This window comes from Odocoileus virginianus, chromosome 26 (assembly GCF_023699985.2).
Source record: "Odocoileus virginianus isolate 20LAN1187 ecotype Illinois chromosome 26, Ovbor_1.2, whole genome shotgun sequence".
Taxonomy (NCBI): Eukaryota; Metazoa; Chordata; class Mammalia; order Artiodactyla; family Cervidae; genus Odocoileus; species Odocoileus virginianus.
Window position 1 is genome coordinate 33,675,954 of NC_069699.1, and position 23,035 is coordinate 33,698,988.

At 40.4% G+C, this 23,035-nt stretch overlaps 1 protein-coding gene across 1 annotated transcript in view; it reads left to right on the plus strand.

Annotated features, from left to right (window-relative positions):
* ADAMTS9 (ADAM metallopeptidase with thrombospondin type 1 motif 9) overlaps window positions 1-23,035 on the plus strand; it is a 163,727-nt gene that overhangs the window by 64,417 nt on the left and 76,275 nt on the right. Inside the window, exons 17-26 of the mRNA XM_020882915.2 lie at window positions 4,991-5,157; window positions 5,250-5,379; window positions 5,963-6,089; window positions 10,644-10,854; window positions 11,338-11,502; window positions 13,297-13,461; window positions 16,871-16,990; window positions 19,980-20,084; window positions 20,222-20,389; window positions 22,415-22,684. Coding sequence (XP_020738574.2) covers window positions 4,991-5,157; window positions 5,250-5,379; window positions 5,963-6,089; window positions 10,644-10,854; window positions 11,338-11,502; window positions 13,297-13,461; window positions 16,871-16,990; window positions 19,980-20,084; window positions 20,222-20,389; window positions 22,415-22,684 — 1,628 coding nt within the window. The remainder of the gene's footprint in view (window positions 1-4,990; window positions 5,158-5,249; window positions 5,380-5,962; window positions 6,090-10,643; window positions 10,855-11,337; window positions 11,503-13,296; window positions 13,462-16,870; window positions 16,991-19,979; window positions 20,085-20,221; window positions 20,390-22,414; window positions 22,685-23,035) is intronic.

Below are 23,035 nucleotides of genomic sequence, written 5' to 3' on the forward strand. Positions count from 1 at the left end.
AATACTTCATTATTCAAAGAGCAGTTGTACTGGAAAAAAAAAGTGGTACTTAAAAATTTTTATAGTAACTGAAAGTGAAAGTTAGTTGCACAGTCATCTCCAACTCTTTGCGATCCCATGGACTGTAGCCCACCAGGATCCTCTGTCCTTGGAATTCTCCAGGCACGACTCCTGGAGTGGGTTGCCATTTCCTTCTCCAGGGGATCTTTCTGACCCTGGGATCGACCCAGGTCTGCAGGAAGATTCTTTACCAACTGAGCTAATAACTACTAGGGAGAAAATATGATTGGGATATTATTTGATTTTTTTTCATGATATAATTGGGATTTTGTCTTGAGAAATTAATCAAAAAGTATGAAAATAAATTTTATTTTTTCTTATGTTCAACAAAATTATATTTTGATTTTAATCATGCTCAGGTTTTTATTTTATTTTCATTTATTTTTATTAGTTGGAGGCTAATTACTTTACAATATTGTAGTGGTTTTTGCAGTACATTGACATGAATCAGTCATGGATTTACATGTGTTCCCCATCCTGAACCCCCCTCCCACCTCCCTCCCCATCCCATCCCTCTGGGTCATCCCAGTGCACCAGCCCTGAGCACTTGTCTCATGCATCCAACCTGGACTGGCGATCTGTTTCACACTTGATAATATACATGTTTCGATGCTGTTCTCTCAGATCATCCCACCCTCGCCTTCTCCCATAGAGTCCAAAAGTCTGTTCTGTACATCTGTGTCTCTTTTTCTGTCTTGCATGTAGGGTTATCGTTACCATCTTTCTAAATTCCATATATATGCATTAGTATACTGTATTGGTCTTGATCTTTCTGGCTTACTTCACTGTGTATAATGGGCTCCAGTTTCATCCATCTCATTAGAACTGATTCAAATGAATTCTTTTTAATGGCTGAGTAATATTCCATGGTGTATGTGTACCACAGCTTCCTCATCCATTCGTCTGCTGATGGGCATCTAGGTTGCTTCCTTGTCCTGGCTATTGTAAACAGTGCTGCAGTGAACATTGGGGTGCACGTGTCTCTGTCAGATCTGGTTTCCTCGGTGTGTATGCCCAGGAGTGGGATTTCTGGGTCATATGGCAGTTCTATTTCCAGTTTTTTAAGGAATCTCCACACTGTTCTCCATAGTGGCTGTACTAGTTTGCATTCCCACCAACAGTGTTAAGAGGGTTCCCTTTTCTCCACACCCTCTCCAGCATTTATTGCTTGTAGACTTTTGGATAGCAGCCATTCTGACTGGTATGTAATGGTACCTCATTGTGTTTTTGATTTGCATTTCTCTGATAATGAGTGATGTTGAGCATCTTTTCCTGTGTTTGTTAGCCATCTGTATGTCTTCTTTGGAGAAATGTCTGTTTAGATCTTTGGCCCATTTTCTGATTGGGTCATTTATTTTTCTGGAATTGATGCTCAGGTTTTTAGAATGAAGAATATGTCAATGGATAAATATTTTTGCCTAAGTTTTTTAGTCAAGTTATATGACAGCAGAATGGTATATTCTTTGTTTAAAGTTTGAGCTCAACAGTAAAATCTGAAAAGGAGTCATTTTTTAAAAAGCTTCCTGAGATTTTTTTTTTAATTTACTTTCCCAACAATCTCTCTTGACATTTGGAGAACTAAACTATTCCTTCTGAAGCAGCTGTCATCTCATCTTCTTGGTCCATTTTCTTTCCTTTTCTTAAATGTCTGACTGGTCTAACTCTGTCATGTTCTCAGTTGGCCAGTGTTTTGGCACTTGACAACAAGGTGTTCTCTAACATTACTTTTTCAGCTTCACTGATTATTTCATCTTTTGCAATATTTGCAGTAGATTCATTCATTCTCCCCCCCCCCCCAAAAAAAAACCCTATTTTTTGAGCATCTACCATGTGTTCTTTGAGAAGCTGAGATATAACTGTGAACAAAAGAGTCCAAAAATCCTTGCTTACATTCTTTTTCTGGGAGAGTAGAGAGAGCGTAAACATAGTGCTATGGAGAAAAATTAAGCAAGGAATTGGATAAAAAGTTTGGATGGAAGGGATTTGAAGGTTTAAAAAGAATGATCCAGGTAGGCTTTACCATACAATAAATTATCTCATGATCTAGTGACTTAGAATAACAAGTGTAAACAGTATACAAGTTTCCGTGTGTCATCAATCTGGTAGCAGCATAACTGGGTGTTTCTGGCTTGAGGTCTCTCCTGAAGTGGCTGTGAAGACTTCAGTTAGGGTTGTGATTCTATCTGAAAGCTTAACTGGGGCCAGCAGGTCCAGTTACTGGATGCTTCACTTAATTGCTCTTGGCAGAAGGCTTTGGTTCCTTGCTGCCTTTTGCAGAAGTCTTCTCAGTGGAGCTGCTTGAGTATCTTAGCAACTCAGCAGCTGGCTTCTCCCAAAGCCAGAGATTCAAGGAAGAGCAATGGTCTAGTGCCTTAGACCTAGCCTTGGACATTGCAGTATCCTAGTGATTATACAGTCAGTATAACTCAGTGTGGGCGGGAACAGCACAAGTTGTGAATATAGACAGCAAGGATCATTGGGGCCATTTAGAGGCTGACTGCCTCAATGGGTCTTGCCAAAGAAGTGATATTTGAGCATCATAGTGGTTATGGATTTTTAATTTCAACGTCTGTCAAAACAGGACTAACAAAGATTCAGTAGGTTTAATTGTTGAATGAAATAGAAAGAGTTATTTGGGTAGGAACCAGTTTTATAAATGTTCATTTCATTAATAATATATTTTTAAATAATATGCTTTCTTTTTTTAAATTGAGGTAATTTTGGAAAAATGGTTTGGGTTCTCAAGATCGTGGCTGAAATTCTGGAACAGAAACTATGAGGTCTCTGTATTTATGTGTTCATATGCGTCTATATGTGTGTTATAGATGTGTGATATTGCCTAAAGTTAATTCATAAAAGAGCTCTATTTAATTGACTTAAAGGAAATTAAATACTCAAAAAGACAAAATAATCAGGCCAGAATAAATTTCAGGCTCATATTATCTGAAAAATGTTCAGGACAAAATTGATATCTGGCATTGAAAGTGGTTTAAGCTTTTTGGTATGAGAAAACTAAGATCATGGCATTTGGTCCCATCACTTCATGGCAAATAGATGGGGAAACAGTGGCTGACTTTATTTTTCTGGGCTCCAAAATCACTGCGGATGGTGATTGCAGCCGTGAAATTAAAAGACGCTTGCTCCTTGGAAGGAAAGTTATGACCAACCTAGATAGCATATTAAAAAGCAGAGACATTACTTTGTCAACAAAGGTCCATCTAGTCAAGGCTATGGTTTTTCCAGTGGTCATATATGGATGTGAGAGTTGGACTATAAAGAAAGCTGAGTACTGAAAAATTGATGCTTTTGAACTGTGGTGTTAGAGAAGACTCTTGAGAATCTCTTGGACTGCAAGGAGATCCAACCAGTCCATCCTAAAGGAGATCAGTCCTGTATATTCATTGGAAGGGCTGATGTTGAAGCTGAAACTTGTACTTTGGCCACCTCATGCGAAGGGCTGACTCGTTTGAAAAGACCCTGATGCTGGGAAAGACTGAGGGCAGGAGGAGAAGGGGACAACAGAGGATGAGATGGTTGGATGGCATCACCGACTCGATGGACATGGGTTTGGGTGGACTCCGGGAGTTGGTGATGGACAGGGAGGCCTGGTGTGCTGTGATTCATGGGGTCGCAAAGAGTCGCACACAACTGAGCGACTGAACTGAACTTGAAGTATAGGCAAAGAGTTAACATGTGATCAGGATTTTCTAAGATTGGATTAAATTTAGTTGGGTAAATGGATTTTGTTAGGAATGGGCTAAGACAAGGCTGGATTTGATTTCTCTCTGCAAAGTATTCCTGAAATGCTACTTTTGACAAACAGATTGAGATGAGTTTCTTCACCTGTAAGTGATTTGTATTTGCTTTTGAGATCTTGCCTGATAGTTAAGTTGGTAAAGAATCTGCTTGCAGTGCAGGAGACCCCAGTTCGATTCTTGGGTCGGGAAAATCTGCTGAATAAAAGATAGGCTACCCACTCCCATATTCTTGGGCTTCCCTTGTGTCTTAGCTGGTAAAGAATCCACCTGCAATGTGGAAGACCTGGGTTCAGTCCCTGGGTTGGGAAGATCCCCTGGAGAAGGGAAAGGCTACTCACTCCAGTATTCTGACCTGGAGAATTCCATGAACTACAGTCCATGGGGTCGCAAAGAGTCGGACACGACTGAGCGACTTTCACAATGTTGGCGTCTAACATTATGTAAGTTTCACATGTACAACATTATATTTCTTTTTTTTTTTATTAGTTGGAGGCTAATTACTTTACATCATTACAGTAGTTTTTGTTATACATTGAAATGAATTAGCCATGGATTTACATGTATTCCCCATCCCAGTCCCCCCTCCCACCTCCCTCTCCACCCAATCCCTCTGGGTCTTCCCAGTGCACCAGGCCCGAGCACTTGTCTCATGTACCCAACCTGGGCTGGTTATCTGTTTCACCCTAGATAATATACATGTTTCAATACTTGTGTGTATACTATAGCATACTCACTACAAAAAACTTAGTTTCCATCCATCACCATCCAGTTGATCTCCTTAGGCTTTTTGCCCTACCCCTGCCCACCCCCACCACTTCTCCTCTGGTAACCACATTCATTAGTTCCATCTGTAACCCTGTAACTGCAGAGCTTGTATCACAAACCCCAGTCTAATTAGCACTCTTGTATTATTTCTCAGCTAATTTTCAAAGGCACCATGAAGGGCGGGTGTCTTTATCTCCACTTTAGAGATAAAGAAATCAAGACCAAGAGTAGGAAAGTGATGTCCCAAGGCCACGTACTTGGGAAGTGGCAAAGCTCGAATTTGAGTCTGTGTGTCTCTGACTGAAAAGTCCACATTCTTCATACTCTATCTGCCTATCAGTGTGTTCTTTCATTTTGCAAACAGAAAAATGGCAGCAAATCAATAATTTCTCTTTTCTCACCACCAGCTTTATCAAGCAGTAAAGGTGAATTCTTGCTCAATGGAGACTTTGTCGTCACGATGTCCAAAAGGGAAATCCGTATTGGGAATGCTGTGATAGAATACAGTGGGTCCGACAATGTTGTGGAAAGAATCAACTCCACAGGTCGCATTGAACAAGAACTTCTGCTTCAGGTAAAAACCTGGCCATGAGCCCATGCCCCTTTTCTAATTCTTTGAATTGCCATGCCCACATCCATCCTCTCCATTTTCTCTGCACATTCCAGGTGTTGTCGGTGGGAAAGTTATACAACCCCGATGTGCGCTATTCTTTCAATATTCCTATTGAAGACAAACCCCAACAGTTTTACTGGAACAGTCATGGACCCTGGCAAGCATGCAGCAAACCCTGCCAAGGTATCTACTTTTAGGTTGAGTTCGGGGGATTAGATGTGTTTTTTAATTCTTTATTTCTTTCTTTTTTATGGAGGCAGCTAAATGCATGTAATCTATACATTTTTCTGTCTGCATCCATTTTCTAATCTTTCTCTACCTCTATATGGTCACTTTGGGCTGGCAAGTTGAGCTGTTTAAGGTATTTAGGACATGTTTGGTTTCCTCATCATGTGTGAAGCCAAGCAAAGTCAGCTCTGCCAAATTGACTTTCCAGAGACATAAATTTAGTAGTCATATTATATGCAATTTATCTGGTTTCCTTTTGTCTAATTTATGAGTTGGCAAACTACAGCCAGTGGGTCAAATTCAACTCACTTCCTGGTTTTATAAATAAAGTTTTATTGGAACACAATTTTTTACACCTGTAAGTGGCTGCTTATGTCCTATAACAAGAGTTTAGTAGTTGCAATAGAGATCATATGGCCCACACACCCAGATATATTGACTATCTAACCCTTTACGGAAAACGTTTGCCAGTCACTAGTCTAAATAGTTGATAGAATAGGCTACTTTGTCTGAAAAATATTTTTTCCTCCTTGCTTAGGCGAGCGGAAACGAAAACCTGTTTGCACCAGGGAATCTGATCAGCTTACGGTTTCTGATCAAAGATGTGATCGACTGCCTCAGCCGGCACCCATTACTGAACCTTGTGGCACAGACTGTGACCTGAGGTGAGGCCAGTGTTTGCTCATGTTTTCTTACTGAGTTGTGAAGGTTTTGCAAGGAGCAGGTGGGGTATTAGTATTTAGGCCTCTTCCTTGTGTTTCAGTGAAATAAGCTTTAGTCAATTTTCCATCCCTCTGAAACTGATTATCTAAGCATATGCCTGCAGATTTCTTGTTCTTCTTCTAAGAATTAAAAAAATAGTTAATACAGTATGGCAGCTTCCCAAGAAAGTTCTCATTGGACCCTCACAACTTACTGCATAGGTATTATTATGGCTGAGTTACACTGAATGCAAAAGTTTGTGTTTTTTGTTGGGTTTTTTTTGAAGTTTTTTTTTATTTTCTGTTTGAAAGACTACAGAAAAGGAGAACCTCATCCATCAAAGTACCTTTAATAGTTAGTATCCACCCAGAATGTTTATCACCAGTATAAGAAGTTTTATATACATGAAAGTTGCAGTACACTAAGGTACTCATGGAAAGAACTAGAGGAAAATTTATATACAGATGGCAACCCACTCCAGTACTCTTGCCTAGTAAATCCCACGGATGGAGGAGTGTGGTAGTCTACAGTCCATGGGGTCACAGAGAGTTGGACATGACTGAGCCACTTCACTTTTCACTTTCATGCAAACAGTTCAATATTTAAGAAAAGTATGAAATTTGAGGCAGCAAATGGTGAGTGAGTAGAGAATTATAAAGCTTTTCCATTTTCCTGCAATTGACCATGTCATGTTTGAATGTTCACCAGCCTGGGGGTTCCTTTGTATAGTCTACATGTCAGTTAAATGCAGATAAGATAAGCTGGTGCTTGTCCTCCTTTCACAGAAGAAACTACCAGCAAGGAATAGTTTGGGAAATTGTTAAGGTCTCATCATTCATAAATAGCAAAATGAACACAGAGATATTTTTCAGGTTCTGTGTCACCGTGCCAAATCCTGTCAAGTGGTACTGTCAGCTCCTAGGGCTGGAGTAAAGATATTAAGTACCCTCAAGGCTCTGAGAGGAGTGCTGTGATTAGCTAGTTATGTCTGAGAGTATTACTCTTTAGGCAGTATTAATTTGCTTTGAGCTATGTCCATATAAACCCATTGCTTCAGTCAGTGGAGTTAAATTAGTTAAATTAGACTTAAAGTCTTTTCAAAAAATAATTAGCTAATTGCTGAACTGCATTAATCACTAAAACAGGGAAAAAACATTGAATTGGTAAATAGATTGCTTGATTTAGCCTCATTAAATTGGGAAAGATAATATAAGATTAGCCTTATTTCAAATTATCACTGAAAATAATAATAAACTAGTATTAATTAGTACTGTGAATATCATTCATCAGTAGAGTTGACCATTTACTAAGAACCATATTTAAACATTATGTTTTGATTCCTGAGTTGGGAGGATCCCCTTGAGGGGAAAATGACAACCCACTCCAGTATTCTTGCCTGGAAAATTCCAGGGACAGTGGAGCCTGGTTGGCTACAGTCCATGGGGTCACAGAGATTCAGACACAACTGAAGTGACTGAGAAAGCACGAATTATCCTAATATTTGTATATTAATTGTTATATAATCTTAGTTAACATCCTACTTATTTATCTATCCTATAAAATTAATATATTAATTCCTCAAACAGCACAGTGGTGAAGTAGTATTATTATCTCCACTTCGGAAATAAGGAAAACAGAGTCTGAGAGAGCTATGTCAAAGGTGCTATTCTAAATTCCCCATTTGGAGAAAGTCACCTTTTTTTTTTTTAATACTAGCTTAAGAAAACTAAAAACCTAAAGTGTACTGATACCGAAGAAGGAAACTAGCTCGGGGAACAGGCTTGGATGATGATGGCACCTCTGGCTGATTAAAGAATAGGAAGGGAAGGAACTTTAGCCTTGCTTTTTGATACAAGTATCTATGGTAGAAGTGACACACCTTGAGGATAATAATTTAGAAATAAAAAGAAAAAATGGTAAGTTTACTGCTAGTTTTCACAGCCTTATAACTAGACAGGTACATGCTCGCGTCTTAAATTAAGTAGAAGATCATGTTTGTTTTTTGGCTGCACTACAAGACGTTTGGGATCTTAGTTCCTCAACCAGGAATTGAACCCAGGCCCTTAGCAGTGAGAGCAAAGTACTAACCAGTGGACCATCTGGGAATTCCCTTGAAGATCATGTTCATTTGTTAGCATTCAAATGTATATCTTGCTGGTGTTTACAGATTGTTGGAAGAATAAAGTTATTCACTGAAAAACATGCAAAGGCAGAAACAAAGTTCAAATAAGCATTACTGTCTTCTCTCTTTCAACCTGAAAATTGCTATTAATTGTGGTTTATACTAATTATTGCCAAGTATCTGTGTGCAAAATGGAAAAATAGTAGAGAGAATTGCACTGGTTGCTCAAACTCTTAGTTTTCCCCAAAACATTTTTATGGAACACTAGTTCAGCAAGATGATCCAAAGCAAACCAGTATGTGAGAAGAATTACTGTCTCCTCCACTATGTGAAGATTTGTAGCTTGGATTAACGATTTGAAGGCCTTGAGAAGTTCTGCAATAGAAGAACCTACTTATATCAGTAGTTTCCCAAGTTATTTAATGCCACAATGCCCCACACACCCACAAAGAAATACAGTTTTTTTCTGTTCCCATTTATTAACAAACACTTTGCCTTTCTGCAACATAAATTGTCACGTGACATGAATGAATGAATCCAAAACACTGAAGGTGAGATGACTTTCCAGTTGAGAATGAATGAAGTGAGTGAGAGCATTCTGAGACCTTGCCTAAGGCAGTACTGTGACCTTTCCACAGACCACATTCTCTGCCCGAATTCCGGGGACTGTGGACATCAGGGGACTCTAGCACACTGTTCCAGCCCGAGCTGCTCGTGTGCTTTCTTGTGGGGAGGGGAGGAGGATTCCTGCCTCCCTTTTCCAGGATGGAAAATAACCTTTCCACAAGGAAGTGATGATGAAGGCAAAGAGAAGGTAACCAGGAATCAAAGGGCAGATGGAAGTTCCAGATGCCTCTGTTCAATTGGTCCACGTTTCTTGGCTCACTTCCTTAGGGAAGTGAGAGTTTGCCCAGATTAAACTTTGACAGGATGAGATAAAGCACTGTTGTACAATCCCCATATAACATTTTCCGGTTAGAACAAATCCGCCAAATACTATGTCACTCTCACAGAACATCTCAGTAGCCCACTTTATATGCCCAATGTAGAAGTGGGTCAACTCTGACCTACTTTTGGGCATTTGTGAGAAATTCTGAGATAAGCGTGTGTCCAGTGCTCCTCCTTCCTTCCTGAGTATAGATGGGAGAGCTCTTAGGGCTTTGGTGTTCAACAAACCACCCAATTTCTGAGCTGGAGAAAATTAATGATCAAGAGTGAAATCATCATTTTGGGATTGCTAAATTTGATCAACGTAACATGTCTCAAGCTCATTTATTTAGACTATTCTATTCAAGTAATTTTTTTTTCTTTTCTCCACCCATTGCTGGAGTGTTAAAAGAGCCACTTGATTTATCAGTACATACTGAGCACCTCCTGTGTGCCAAGAAGGGCTTATTATATGTGCTAGGGATACAAAGTTTACAAAAGTTTGTAGACTCAAATCTAATTTTAAAAGTGAATGATTGTGGGACCGGAAGGGATAGATAGGTGGAGCACAGAGGATTTTTAGGTCCATGTGATACTATAATGGTGGACATGTTTCACTATACATATGTCCAACCCATGGAATATATAGCATCAGGAGTGAACTCTAAGGCAAACTGTAGACTTCAGTGATACTGATGTGTCAACACCGGTCCATCAGTGTGACAGATGTTACACTCTGCTGGGGGTGTGTTGATAATCAGGAGTCTGTGCGTGTGTGGGAGCAGGGGTGTACGGGAACAGGGATGTGGGGAAATCTCTGCACCTTCCTCTCAGTTTTGTCATGGAACCTAAAACTATTCTAAAAACATTAGTCTTTAAAAAATACTGTAATTGGGTTATATATATGGTCCATACAATCTTTATTCACCAGGTAAAGTTTATGATATTTGAAATTCAATTATAGTTCCAATTAAGTATTTAATTAATTGCAATCCATTCCTTTGTTAATTCATAGAATGTCCATTGAGCATTTTCCAGCACGTGGCCACCTACAAGTTTCCGAGGGAATGTTTCCAACAGTCGTTTGTTCTCTGTTAAAAAGCAGCCTACATGACTAACAAAATGCTGGGTTGCATGAGTCTTTTAAATATAAATTTTTTTTTTTTTTTGCTCCGTTGAATTCCATTTTTTTTTTCTTTTTAGTTGCTTGAATTTCACATTGACTTTATTGGGGGAGAATCTTCACAAAGATAGAATCTCTGACTGTCATTTTGTGACTTTCATGTATGTTGGCAGTGATGAAAAATACTGGAAATGTTGGTTTCAAATTGAATTTCAGTAACTGACTGTGGTTTGGGGTTCATGGTATTTAAGGAAAAAAACAGAATTCAGCTCTTCTCCCAATTGAGTCTAGATAAGACATATATTTAACAGTAATACTGGTTTCTCCCCCATGGTTTGTGCATAGGTGGCACGTGGCCAGCAGGGGTGAATGTAGTGCCCAGTGTGGTTTAGGTTACCGCACATTAGACATCTACTGTGCCAAGTACAGCAGGCTCGATGGGAAGACTGAGAAGGTTGATGACGGCTTTTGTAGTAGTCACCCCAAACCAAGCAACCAGGAAAAATGCTCAGGAGAGTGTAACACTGGAGGCTGGCGCTATTCAGCTTGGACTGAAGTAAGTTGGTTCTCATTCAGAGAGTCTTCTTGGATGTTAAATGTGATTAGCTGATGATGGCTCCTTACAGAGCTGCGTTGAGGAAACCTCATTAAGAGTACCATGATTGACTTATAATGCCTGCCTTCATTAAAACTACAGAAAAGAGTAATACAATTGATGTGTAATGTCTGGTGTGGGCATAGCATATGGAAAATTGGAAGTGGTGGAACAACTTAGCCTAACACTTTCTTCATATCCCACAGGCCATTTCTGATTTTGTTGTCCTATGCCAATTTGCTAAATATTGGCTTTGTTATGAACCTGGTAAATAAACTGATACCATAAACATATACCCCTAAAAAGAACAAGTAGAACTGACCAGGCTTTGTTGATTGGTTGTTTCCTTAGAATTGGAAGAGACAAGATAGCCTAGCCAGTATCTTGAGCATGCTTGATGAGAAACTTAGCAACACTTCAGCTTAATTTTTTTTTTCCTTTCAGTGTTCTAAAAGCTGTGATGGTGGAACCCAGAGGAGAAGGGCTATTTGTGTCAACACCCGTAATGATGTACTGGATGACAGCAAATGCACTCATCAAGAGAAAGTCACCATTCAGAAGTGCAGTGAGTTATCCTGTCCAGAGTGGAAATCAGGAGACTGGTCAGAGGTGAGATGGGAAGGCTGTTAATTCCCCAACAGGTCATCTCTGATGCTCACTTCTGAGCCTCTCCAGGTCAGTCCAAAGTTAAACCAGCTGCACCTCTCTCCCACCTCCCATTGAAGAAACAACTCTTCTTCCACCCACCCTGTGATTGTTTTACTGGACATGACTGGTCCATGAGTGGTCTCAGAGTCACAGTGGGTTTAGCTGTATCACCCACCATAATAGCTTCTATTGGGGATCTTTGAAGTTTCAGCCCCTCACCTTCTCTCCTCTTTCAGACCTAGCTAAGTTGCTGTAAAGGAAATCAGAGCTTTATTAATTATAAAGCTGCACTGGTTTAGATTTGAAGTTTAAAAAAAATGAGGTTCCCTGATTGCTTATCTTTGAAATGAGAGAATTGAACCCTCATAAGTGACCTATTTGATTACCCATCCAGTTGCTAGTAGAAAACTTGGGAAAAAAGAGAAAGGACCAGGCTGAGTGTTCCAGGTTTATGCTTTGTTTGTCTCTTATTTGATCATATCAAATTGTTTAGCAAGGTGGTCCCGGGACAACAAGAGAAAGAAGATGAAGGCTCTTTCTCAATTTTATAGACAGTGCTAATATTTCCCAGTAAGATTGTCTTTGAGCAGGCTCCCCCTTCCCCCCCACCTCAAATGCACCTTCCTTCAGAGGAACACATGGCAGGGGAACAGAAATTGTCTTATTTATTGGGCCAAGTCAGGAATGTGGGGGGAAAGAGATTTCTACAGCTTCTGTATCCATTCCCTTATCTCATTCAGGTAAGTGCAATAGTAACTATTTACTTTCAACATTAAATAAAATCTCAGTCTTAAAACAATACTGTTAATATCTCTAAATGGCAGCAAAGTAGCAGTACATGTGATTAACAGTGTCTGACTCCTGGACAGAGTAACAGGAAAGCTAGTGATTGTGTTTATGCTAAAAGCAGCCTTAGCTTCGATCTCGATCCCATATTTGGTTTAAAAAAAAAAAAGATGAAAGAAGGCATTGGATTTAAGTTCTACCTAGATAGCTAATACTAGATAAAGTGTCATATCAAGTTAGGTAACAAACCTTTCCAAAAATACATAATGAAATAGAGGTGGGAAATATCAAAATATATATTCAGTATGATCCCAACGTTCATAGCTTAAAAGAGGAAGAAAAGAGCAATATTTTAAAACAGTATTCCTAGGTAGATAGTGAGACTTGGGGCTTGTTATAATTTTCTATTTTATGTTTTTCTGTATTTTTCAAGTTGTCTACAATGAATGTAGATAACAATGATTATTGTATTTAACACTCCTTAAATGAACAGGAACTAAGCACTTCACTTGGGTTTTTCTCATTTAGTTTTCACAGTTACTGGCCATTAGCACTATTGTATTCCCATTGTACAGCCAAGAAAACTGAAGTACTGGAAGATCACTTAACTTACTATCCATAGTCAATTGTATTAGGTTAAAACCCAAGTTAATCTGACTCGTAAATTCCCTACCCTTAACTCGTATGCTACTAAACCATGGATGCTATTTTTCAGGATTTCAGAGCATGATGCTGTGTGAAGTTTATGCTGTGCTTGAAACTGGCCCAGAGCCTGGCTAAAGACAGAATGAATGATTGAGTGACAGAGCAAAAAGCATAAGTCTTGATATGTTTACAGATTGCAACAAGAGAGAGAGAGATTTGCCCTGGGAAAAGAGCACACCTGGCTGTGCTAATCGATGACTAATCCGCAAAAACCAGAGTGCGTTGTTCAGAAACGACCCTGACCAGCTGTGCCTTTTCTTACAGTGCTTGGTCACCTGCGGAAAAGGGCATAAGCACCGCCAGGTCTGGTGTCAGTTTGGCGAAGATCGATTAAATGATAGGATCTGTGACCCTGAGACCAAACCAACCTCCATGCAGACCTGTCAGCAGCCAGAATGTGCGTCCTGGCAGGCGGGTCCCTGGGGACAGGTATTTTGAATGATAAAGTTCTTAACTACATTCTTTCCTTCTTATCTGGAGCAGGCCTGCAGAGGGACATTCCAGTAGCAGGGACTTCACCACTGTAGCATGTGGCATGCGCAGTACCTCTGAGGCGCCAAGCGCTGGAAACTCTGTAACTGGTTTGCCACACTTCTGAGGGTTGTTGTTCCCCTCCTGGAGCTGATCATTCCCTTTCCAGGCCCACGTGTGGGCGTTCGCCCTTGGGTTAAAACTGTAGCTTGAGGACACGCACATTTGAACAAATTCACAACAGATCTCCTTGTGCCTGGCTGATGCTATCTACTAGCATGTGGCTGTGGGTCAGTAACAGAATGTGATCCAGCGCCAGTGTCTTTGGCAGGAGGGTTTCGGCTGGGATTTGAAAGGGATGTTTTAGCTCCCAGTGTCATGATTCCTAAGCTCGCCTCTTAAAAATAAGTTGGGCTTTTCAAACAAAATTAATTAGATCAAAGTTTGCAGGCATCCTCTCTCTTTGAAAGAATCTCTTCCAAGTCCCTATTGTTGGTTTCACAGTCACTTGAACTATTCTGAAAGGAGAGAGTGAGAATCTCCCTTGGGCTTGCATTTAAGAAGCCCCGACTCTTAGAATTAAGTCTTTCCTAATATAGAAACAAAAGCGTTCTGGGTACTATTTAAGTAGCGCTCCAAGTTCCCTAGAGAAGCAAAGCAGCTGTTTGCTGTCACTTACGTAATCTCTCTAAGACTGCCTCTCCCTCCACCCAGTCCAACCACAGTCATAGGCTCTTCAGCCCCCTGGCTTATGTCTTCATTTCCAGCATGCGTGCAGTGAATGAGAGTAGCTTTATTACTGCATCCTTACAGTTTCTGCCATTCACACTGGGACTCTTCTGAATATGCCCTGTTAACACAGCATCCCTGGTGGTCAGAATGGTTGATCATATTTGATCACACTTAGTAAGTGGGTGGAGTCTGCCTACAATCCATACCTTGCCCCCTTTTTGATTCCATCTGCATATCTCTTGTGAATAGTAACAGGTGGAGAGTGCAGCTCAGGGCCACTGTTAACATTTGAAGATAACATCTTTTAGAACTAACTGGCCTTTTTTTTTTTTTCATGTCTATACCATGTCAGTCCTAGCCAGAGATTTGTCCTTCCTTTGACTAAACATGCAGTTCACGGCAACCAACTGTTCTTTGTTGTTTTTTTTTCCCCTGAATATTATTGAAGGATAGTTCATGTTTATAAGAGAAGTTTTGCAAAAAGCAATTCAGCAAAAAGGAGATAGCCATACTCCTAACTCTGTATTTCAGAGTTAATACATTTATGATTTTCTTATGTTTTAAAAACTAGTATTAGAATTGTACTTATTTTGTTAATTGAAGTAAAACTCATGTAACAAAATTAACCATTTTGAAGTGAACAAATCAGTGACATTTAGTACATTCTGAATGCTGTGCAGCCTCTACCTCTGTCTAGTTCTAAAACATTATATCATGCTAAAATACTCATCAAGCTGTTATTCCCCATTTCTCCTTCAACCCTGTAGCCAGCATTCTGCTTTCTAGCTCCACGAGTTTACTTATTCTAAGTATTTCATACAAATGAAATCATACAATACATGATTGTTTGTGTCGCCAGCTTCTTTCACTTAGCATGTTTTTGAGGTTCATCATGCTGTAGCCCACATCTATACCTCATTCCTTTTTATGTCTGCATAATATTCCATGTGTGCATATACCGTAATTTATCCATTTATCCCTCCAAGGTTGTTTGTACTTTTTTGCCATTGTGAATAGTGCTTAGTGAAAAAAAGTGAAGTCACTTAGTTGTGTCCAGCTCTCTGGGACCCCATGAACACCAGGCTCCTCCGTCCATGGGATTTTCTAGGCAAGAGTACTGGAGTTGGTTGCCATTTCCTTCTCCAGGGAATCTTCCCAACCCAGGGATCGAACCCATGTCTCCCGCATTGTAGACAGGCGCTTAACCGTCTGAGCCCCCTAGGGAAGTCCGAATAGTGCTTAATTCTTCTGTAAATGTTTGGTAGAATTTACCAGTGAGGCCCTCTGGTCTTAAGACTTTTTTTTATTATGAGATCTTTGATTGCTGAGTCAATATTTTTACTTCTTTTCTGTTTCTTCTTAAGTCAGATTTTGTGATTTGTGTGTTTCTGGATGTGATTTGTGTGTTTCTGGATAGTTTGTATGGGTTTGGAAATTCATGTGTTTCATCTCGATTGGCTAATATGTTAGCATAGAATTGTCCACACTACTTTCACTATCCCTTTTTATTCCTATAGAGTCAGGAGCAGTACTCTCACTTTCATTTCTGATTTTAATTGTTCGCATCTTCTCTGTTTTACTTTTAATCAGTCTAGGTAAAGGTTTATAAATTTTATTATCTTTTTAAAGAACCCTCTTCTTTTTTTTTTCATTTATTTTTATTAGTTGGAGGCTAATTACTTTACAATATTGTAGTGGTTTTTGTCATACATTGACATGAATCAGCCATGGATTTACAAGTATTCCCCATCCCAATCCCCCCTCCCACCTCCCTCTCCACCCGATTCCTCTGGGTCTTCCCAGTGCACCAGGCCTGAGCACTTGTCTCATGCATCCAGCCTGGGCTGGTGATCTGTTTCACCCTAAATAATATACATGTTTCGATGCTGTTCTCTTGAAACATCCCACCCTTTCCTTCTCCCACAGAGTCCAAAATTCTGAAGAACCCTCTTCTTTAAGAAAACTTGATTCTGCCACTTTCTGCCAGTTTGATAGCTTTTTCAGAGAGGGGGAATGGATCAGTTCTTTACTATCTGCCCTTTCCATGACATCACTCCCTCTACTTACTGTTTTTTAACCGCTTTTAAATATAACAGTTAGCCTTAGTGGACATATTTCCTTTATGATCTGTTTGCTATGGTGCATTGAATTGACTTTGGTTCTTCCCTATTTAGGTGGTTTCTAATATTTTGTCTTTTATAAATAATATTGTGATGACCATTCTTGTATAGAAATATTGATGCAAACTGTACTTCTTTAGGGAAATTTTTCAGAAGTCAAATAAGAACTTTACAAAGTACCTATTTTAGCCACAGCATTCTGCTAGGTATAGTGTGAAAGATATAAAAATGATTGACATGTACTCCCCTCCTTCCAGGGGTTCACAGTCCAGGCATTAAACTACACACCTCGTTCCTATGTCAGGTAGAAATAATTCCACGTGATGTCTTGATAATTGATCAGTGTAATTTGTACAAAGTAGAATTACCTGCTCTTAACTAATTTCTTGGGAGTGCCAGTCCTCTGGCCCACTAGGATGGAAATATTTTTTCTCTTGTGAATGTTACGGGTGAAGTTAGGGAAAGAGAACATTTGCTAGAGTGTATATACTTCCTGTTTTCTTTCTCCCCCTCAGTGCAGTGTCACTTGTGGACAGGGATACCAGCTAAGAGCAGTGAAGTGCACCATTGGGACTTACATGTCAGTGGTGGATGACAGTGACTGCAACGCAGCGACTAGACCAACTGACACCCAGGTAAGTTTCCTTTGTCAACGTCGGTTATTGGCCTTGGGCACTAAGATGCCAACACTTCCCAGGAGCTCAGTCAAAACAGAAGTCCTTTCATAGGTAAGTGTGTAGGTAGAGGAAACAGTCGGTTAACTAAATTGTTCTGGATTTACTTATGTGTTATATTCTGGATCTAATTTTTTGATGTAGCACTTTTGTCTTCTCTATTTCGTTGAATTGTATGTAGATTCTTAATTCTGATTCTTCCTAGGTGGTGAAGATTGACTCTTCGTGCTGGTTTTCTTGAGCTTAGATTTTTTTTTTTTTTAATAATTCCAATGTAGGGTTCAGCAAATGGTATCATATATTCAGGCTGCATGTGTTGGAGCTGTCTTATTCCAGCTCACAAGTGATGGTTGGTAAATTTTCAGAGATTTTGCAAGCTCGTTGTTACATACTGCCATTGTTGAAAATTGAAAATGAAAATGTATAATTAAATAGATAATATTAAAAATAGGTTGAGAAATATTCAGAACTTATCACTTTCTAATTATCTTCCTATATTTTACTATTTTATTTCTTATTACTATGATTTACATTATATTTGTATGTATTTCCATGGTGAAAATACTATATAATGGTGAACCGTTGCACATCCTTTCCCAGTCTGTGTTCATTGATACTAACTTTTAGGTTGACATTGGCCATAGTGAGAGTACTTACACCACAGAAATCAGCAAATGCTGTGAGTCAGAGTTTAATTGATTTTCATGTTGATTATTTTGGCTTAAAAAGGTGATGTAGCAAGTGCTAATAATGCAGACTCAACTTTAAACAGTCTTATGTCTTCAGCTATTTTGTTGTGAAGAACACACACAAAAAATTAAAGAAATATCTTTCTGTTATTTGAAAATTATTGCCTGACTCAGCAAAGAAATTGTTCATGTCATTGGTGAATGAGTGAACTTCTGACATGCATCTTCCTTGTTTCTTCTTCACAGTACTCTTAGTTGTAAGCAAAATATCAGCTAACATTCATGTCACAACTACTCTGGTCTAGCAATGACAGCCATAGTTTGGCACTAGATTCAGGAGCTCAGCAAAAATCAACAAAAATAATCTGTAAGAATTAATTGGCTCTATGGAATGTAAAATTTTAAGTTTTATATCTTATTACTATTTGTAAACTTTATGCTACACATTATTTATATCAGAAAAAAACTCATAATCATATATATACACACACACACATACTTGTATCTATAAACACACCTGTTTCTCAAGAGATCTAGTTGATAATCATTCACCAGTATACTGTTCAATGTGGACCTCGATTCTGGTATCATTTATATAAAGAGAGTATGTCATGAGAAACAGGTTTTCACATCAGCTTTGCTAATTGCCAAAGACAGGATTTGAATCCACGCTATGCCAGAACTCACGCTCTGAGGCCGCATCTGGCAGCGGTACTGCCTCGCTCTGAGACCCTCACTCTGCCACTTTGCAACTTGGGTCATTGATGGATGAAGAGTCTCAAAAGGAAATGAGTATGGTGCTGTAGTTCATGTTGTCATCACTGATCAGCTAACCAAATACCACATGTGACTTGTGTCATTCTTAGTCTTATTTATTGAAATGCTCCAACCCACTGCATGTTAACTGGGAAGTATTAGCTGTGACATCTGAACAATCTAAGAAATGAGGGCTTAGCAACTCCCTTAGAAATTCACAAAGTATATTTCTAAGTTATTCAGTAATATTCGTGGACTGACTATAGGGACGCTTCTGCAATTGTAGCATGTGAATAAATTTTTCACTGTGTGCCAAGTTCCCTGTGCCTTTCTTTGGACCCAGGCAGAGGAATTGGCAAGGTCTGGAGCCAGATAACAGAATTTCCTGTCTGGTCTGTAAGCTTCCTAAAGTCACTTCAGCCTTGAGCCTCTAGCACTTTGCACTGTGCCCAGGGCTTCCTGGGAATTTAATGGGTATGCGTTTAATCGAAGAACATTTGATAACCACTGATGCTTGGAATAGTGATCAGGTGTGGACTTCCCTTTTCCCATTTGTAAATCTGGGAATATTACCTATGAATGGATAACCTCAATCCATTATAAGAATTTCCTCTGATTGAGGGATGTGATACAAATTCTAGGCTTTGGGATATTGAACACACCTCTTGTAGCTAGATTTGACCTTCTTCAGGGCTTCAGGAAGTATCTTCAGGTACACTTGGAAAGCACATTCATGGTTAGCAAAATCTGACTAGGAAATTAAATGTAGGAACAGAATTTGGCATTCAGAAATTTTTTAAGTAATAATGATTTTAAAAGGGCATATTGCTTTTTCCTAAATTATGTGCCATTTTATCTTTCTTCACACAAATAGGTAAATAAATATGGTTTTGAAAATCATGAAGTAGGGAGTTCCCCGGTGGTCCAGTGGTTAAGATTTACTGCTTCCACTGCAGGGAGCACAGTTTTGATTCCTGGTTGGGAAACTAAAATTGCAAGTGGCATGAGGCATGGCCAAAAAAAAAAGAAATTTACAAAGTAAATTCTTGCTCTGTATTAAGGAACCCACAAAGGGACTCAGATTATATCCCATTTTACAGTTGAATTTGTAGCTGAAACTGAGAGATGTCATGTGAAAATGAGTGTTAGTCACAGTCTTACCCAACTCTTTGCAACTCCATGGACTGTAACCCACCAGGTTTCTCTGTCCATGGAATTTTCCAGGCAAGAATACCCACTCCAGGCAAGAATACCAAGAGTGGAGTGGGTTGCCATTCCCTTTTCCAGGGGATCTTCCCGACCCAGGGATAGAATCCAGTTTTCCTGCATTGAAGGCAGATTCTTTACGGTCTGAGCCGTTAGAGAAGCCCAAGATGTCATGTGACTTGTCATGTGACTTGCCCCAAATCACACTGAAGCCTGAGATCTTGTAATTATCAGTCCTTATATTCGTATGTGCCGTGGCTGAAAGGTAACGTTGGCTTTTTCCTCCCATCCTCTTCTAGGACTGTGAGTTGCCATCTTGTCACCCTCCCCCAGCTGCCCCGGAAGCAAGGAGAAGCACACACAGTGCACCACGGACCCAGTGGCGATTTGGGTCCTGGACTCCAGTAAGAAGTAGAATGAAGAAGTGGGGAGGGTGGAGGGAGAGGCAGATATTCTCTGACATGACTTTAGGAAGTAGGTTTCTATCACGTGAATGACCATTTCAAATAACCTTTCTGCATTATTTCACCCCAACCCCCAGTGCTCAGCCACTTGTGGAAAAGGTACCCGGATGAGATATGTCAGCTGTCGGGATGAGGACGGTTCTGTGGCTGATGACAGTGCCTGTGCGACCCTGCCTAGACCAGTGGCAAAGGAGGAATGTTCTGTGACTCCCTGCGGGCAATGGAAGGCCCTGGACTGGAACCCTGTAAGCAAGTGAATTCTTTGGAATTGGGAAAGGACTGGGGGAACTGTAAGAAGAATTACTAGTCATGGGTCAAGAAGGTCAATCAGTACTATTTTAGAATTGGACTTTGGTTTGTGAGTTACTTTTCTCCATCTATGTGCAGCTGGTATGAATCGTAGCCAGATGTGCAAGAAATGCACATTTCTTCAAAATGTGTAAATCAACTTACAGTCTACTTAAGCCCACATCCTGTTGGGCTGATTTAAAAATGCAGTTTTAATTGAGCCAAGCCACATTAGAATGTAGTAGGCTTGTGGAGTGCCAGAGAGGAGTGGCAGGGAGAAGTAGGGGAGAAAAGGGGAGCCTCAGTTTGAATCTGGGTGCCTCCTGCACCCTATGGTTCCCGGAAGTCCTGTGCCTCTGCTTCCCTGCCAAGAGTAAGAAGTGGGAATCCTCAGCTAATGCTATGGACCCAGCCTCCTGTGCCCACTGAGAATCACCTGTGGACTTTTATAAAAATAGAAAAAGCCTTTCTCTTCGGGTAGCTGCTGCTTTCTGCCTTGCAAAACGCTTCTGAGTCCAGGAAATCCAAAGATCAGGACAAGTAAAGAGAATGGAGATGAATATCTCAATAAACACCATCAATACATACTTGAAATCTGAAAGAAAATCCAAATCTGTGAAAATCCAAATCTTTGGATTCAGAGAGAGCTGTGTAAACATCCAGACCTTGACGTTAACTGGCTGCATGACCTTGAGCAGTCTGGTGTAAATCCTTGAGCTTTTAATTTCTTCTGCTCTTAAAAGAGGCTAAAAAGAATAGCTTATAAGGTTGTAAGGATTGTTTGAGAACCTGTCTGTTAAATGCTTAGAATGAAGAAGGTGCTCAGTAAATGGTAGATAACCTCACTTTCATGCCCTGAGCTTCCAAACATACACACACAAATGTCTATCACATCCATCAGTCTACTCACCAGGTATTTATAAAACTTACTAAGAAAGGGCAGTCACTGACAAATAAGAAAGCCCTTGCCTTTATGAAGATCATGACAGTGTCAATTCCAGTCAGTGAGCAAATAATAATATAAATATATGATACAGCACCAGATACTGATGAGTACTAGAAAAAAGGTCAAGCACAGTGATGGTGGAGAGAAGGAGATGATGTGCTTTTAGAAAAGGTAGTCCGAAAAGTCCCCACATTGCACTGACCAGGGCTTGCATGAAGTGAAGCAGTGAGACACATGGATATCTGTGTTGTGCAACAGAAAGTAGAGTTGCTGCAAAGATCCTGAGATTGGGGTGTTTTGGCCTAATCAAAAAACATCCATAAGGTCAGTGGGTCTGGAGTTCAGTGTGTAGAGAATAAAGAGATGTGTCAAAAAGGTAGCCAATGACCACATCATGAAGGGCATACCAGGTCAAGGTAAGGACTTTGGACATGATTCACAGTGAATTGGGTAGTCACTGGATGAATGACATGATGTGAGTTTTGTTCACAAGGGTCATGGTTTATGATATGGTTGACATATCTGTGGATAACGGACTTGGATTGTGGGTGAAGGCATCAAGATTACAAACAGGACCCCAGCTGAAAGGCTACTGCAGTAGTCCTGGCAGGGGAAGGTGGTGGCCTGGACCAGGGAGGCAATGGCAGAGATGATGGGACGTAGCTGATTGGGAGGTTATTTTGAATATACACAACAGGCATTCTCCATGAAACGGCCTTGTGGTGGGAAGAAGAGGGGAGAGACTGGGATGTGAAAAGTGAGAGTGTTAGTCACTCAGTCATATCTGACTCTTTGTAACCCCATGGACTGTAGCCCTCTAGGCTCCTCTGTTCATGGAATTCTCCGGGCAAGAATACTGGAGTGGGTAGCCATTCCCTTCCCCAGGTGATCTTCCCAACCCAGGGATGAAAAATGGGTCTCCCACAGTGCAGGCAGGTTCTTTACCATCTGAGCCACCAGGATATATGCCAGGTTTTTTGGCCTGAGCAGCTGGCTGAATATCCTTTCTCTTTCCCTTTCTGAATATCCAATGTAGTGCTCCGTGACATGTGGGCAAGGTAGGACGACCCGGCAAGTGGTCTGTGTCAACTACAGTGACCACGTGATCGATCAAAGTGAGTGCGACCCAGATTATGTCCCAGAAACTGACCAGGACTGTTCCATGTCACCATGCCCTCAGTGGACCCCAGACACAGACCTTTCTCAGAACCCTTTCCTGAATGAGGACTATCACCCCAGGAGCATCAGCCCTAGCCGCACCCACGTGCTCGGAGGAAATCAGTGGAGGACAGGCCCCTGGGGAGCGGTGAGTATTCCCACAAGTCTTTCCCGAATTTGCCTTCTCTTTCACATGATAGAGTGCTCAGAGAGAAGCAGACTAGAAACACCTCTGGAACATTTTTATCTCAGGAGGGATTGATGTGCACTTTTCATTTGTTGGGGTTAATTGTAGTCCAGGAAGAGGTGTCAGTTGAGACAACTCTAAGCTACCTTAACCTCTAACCAGGTGGAGGAGGGGGTGTCGCTCCTGGGTGACTTGATCAGGCAGCTTCCTAGAAGGTACTGTGAAGGCCATGATGATTGATCGTGGAGCTGGCAGACAACTTCTCCTTACCTGAAGGAAAATTCAAAGGGCAGAAGAACTTTTCTGAAAGGA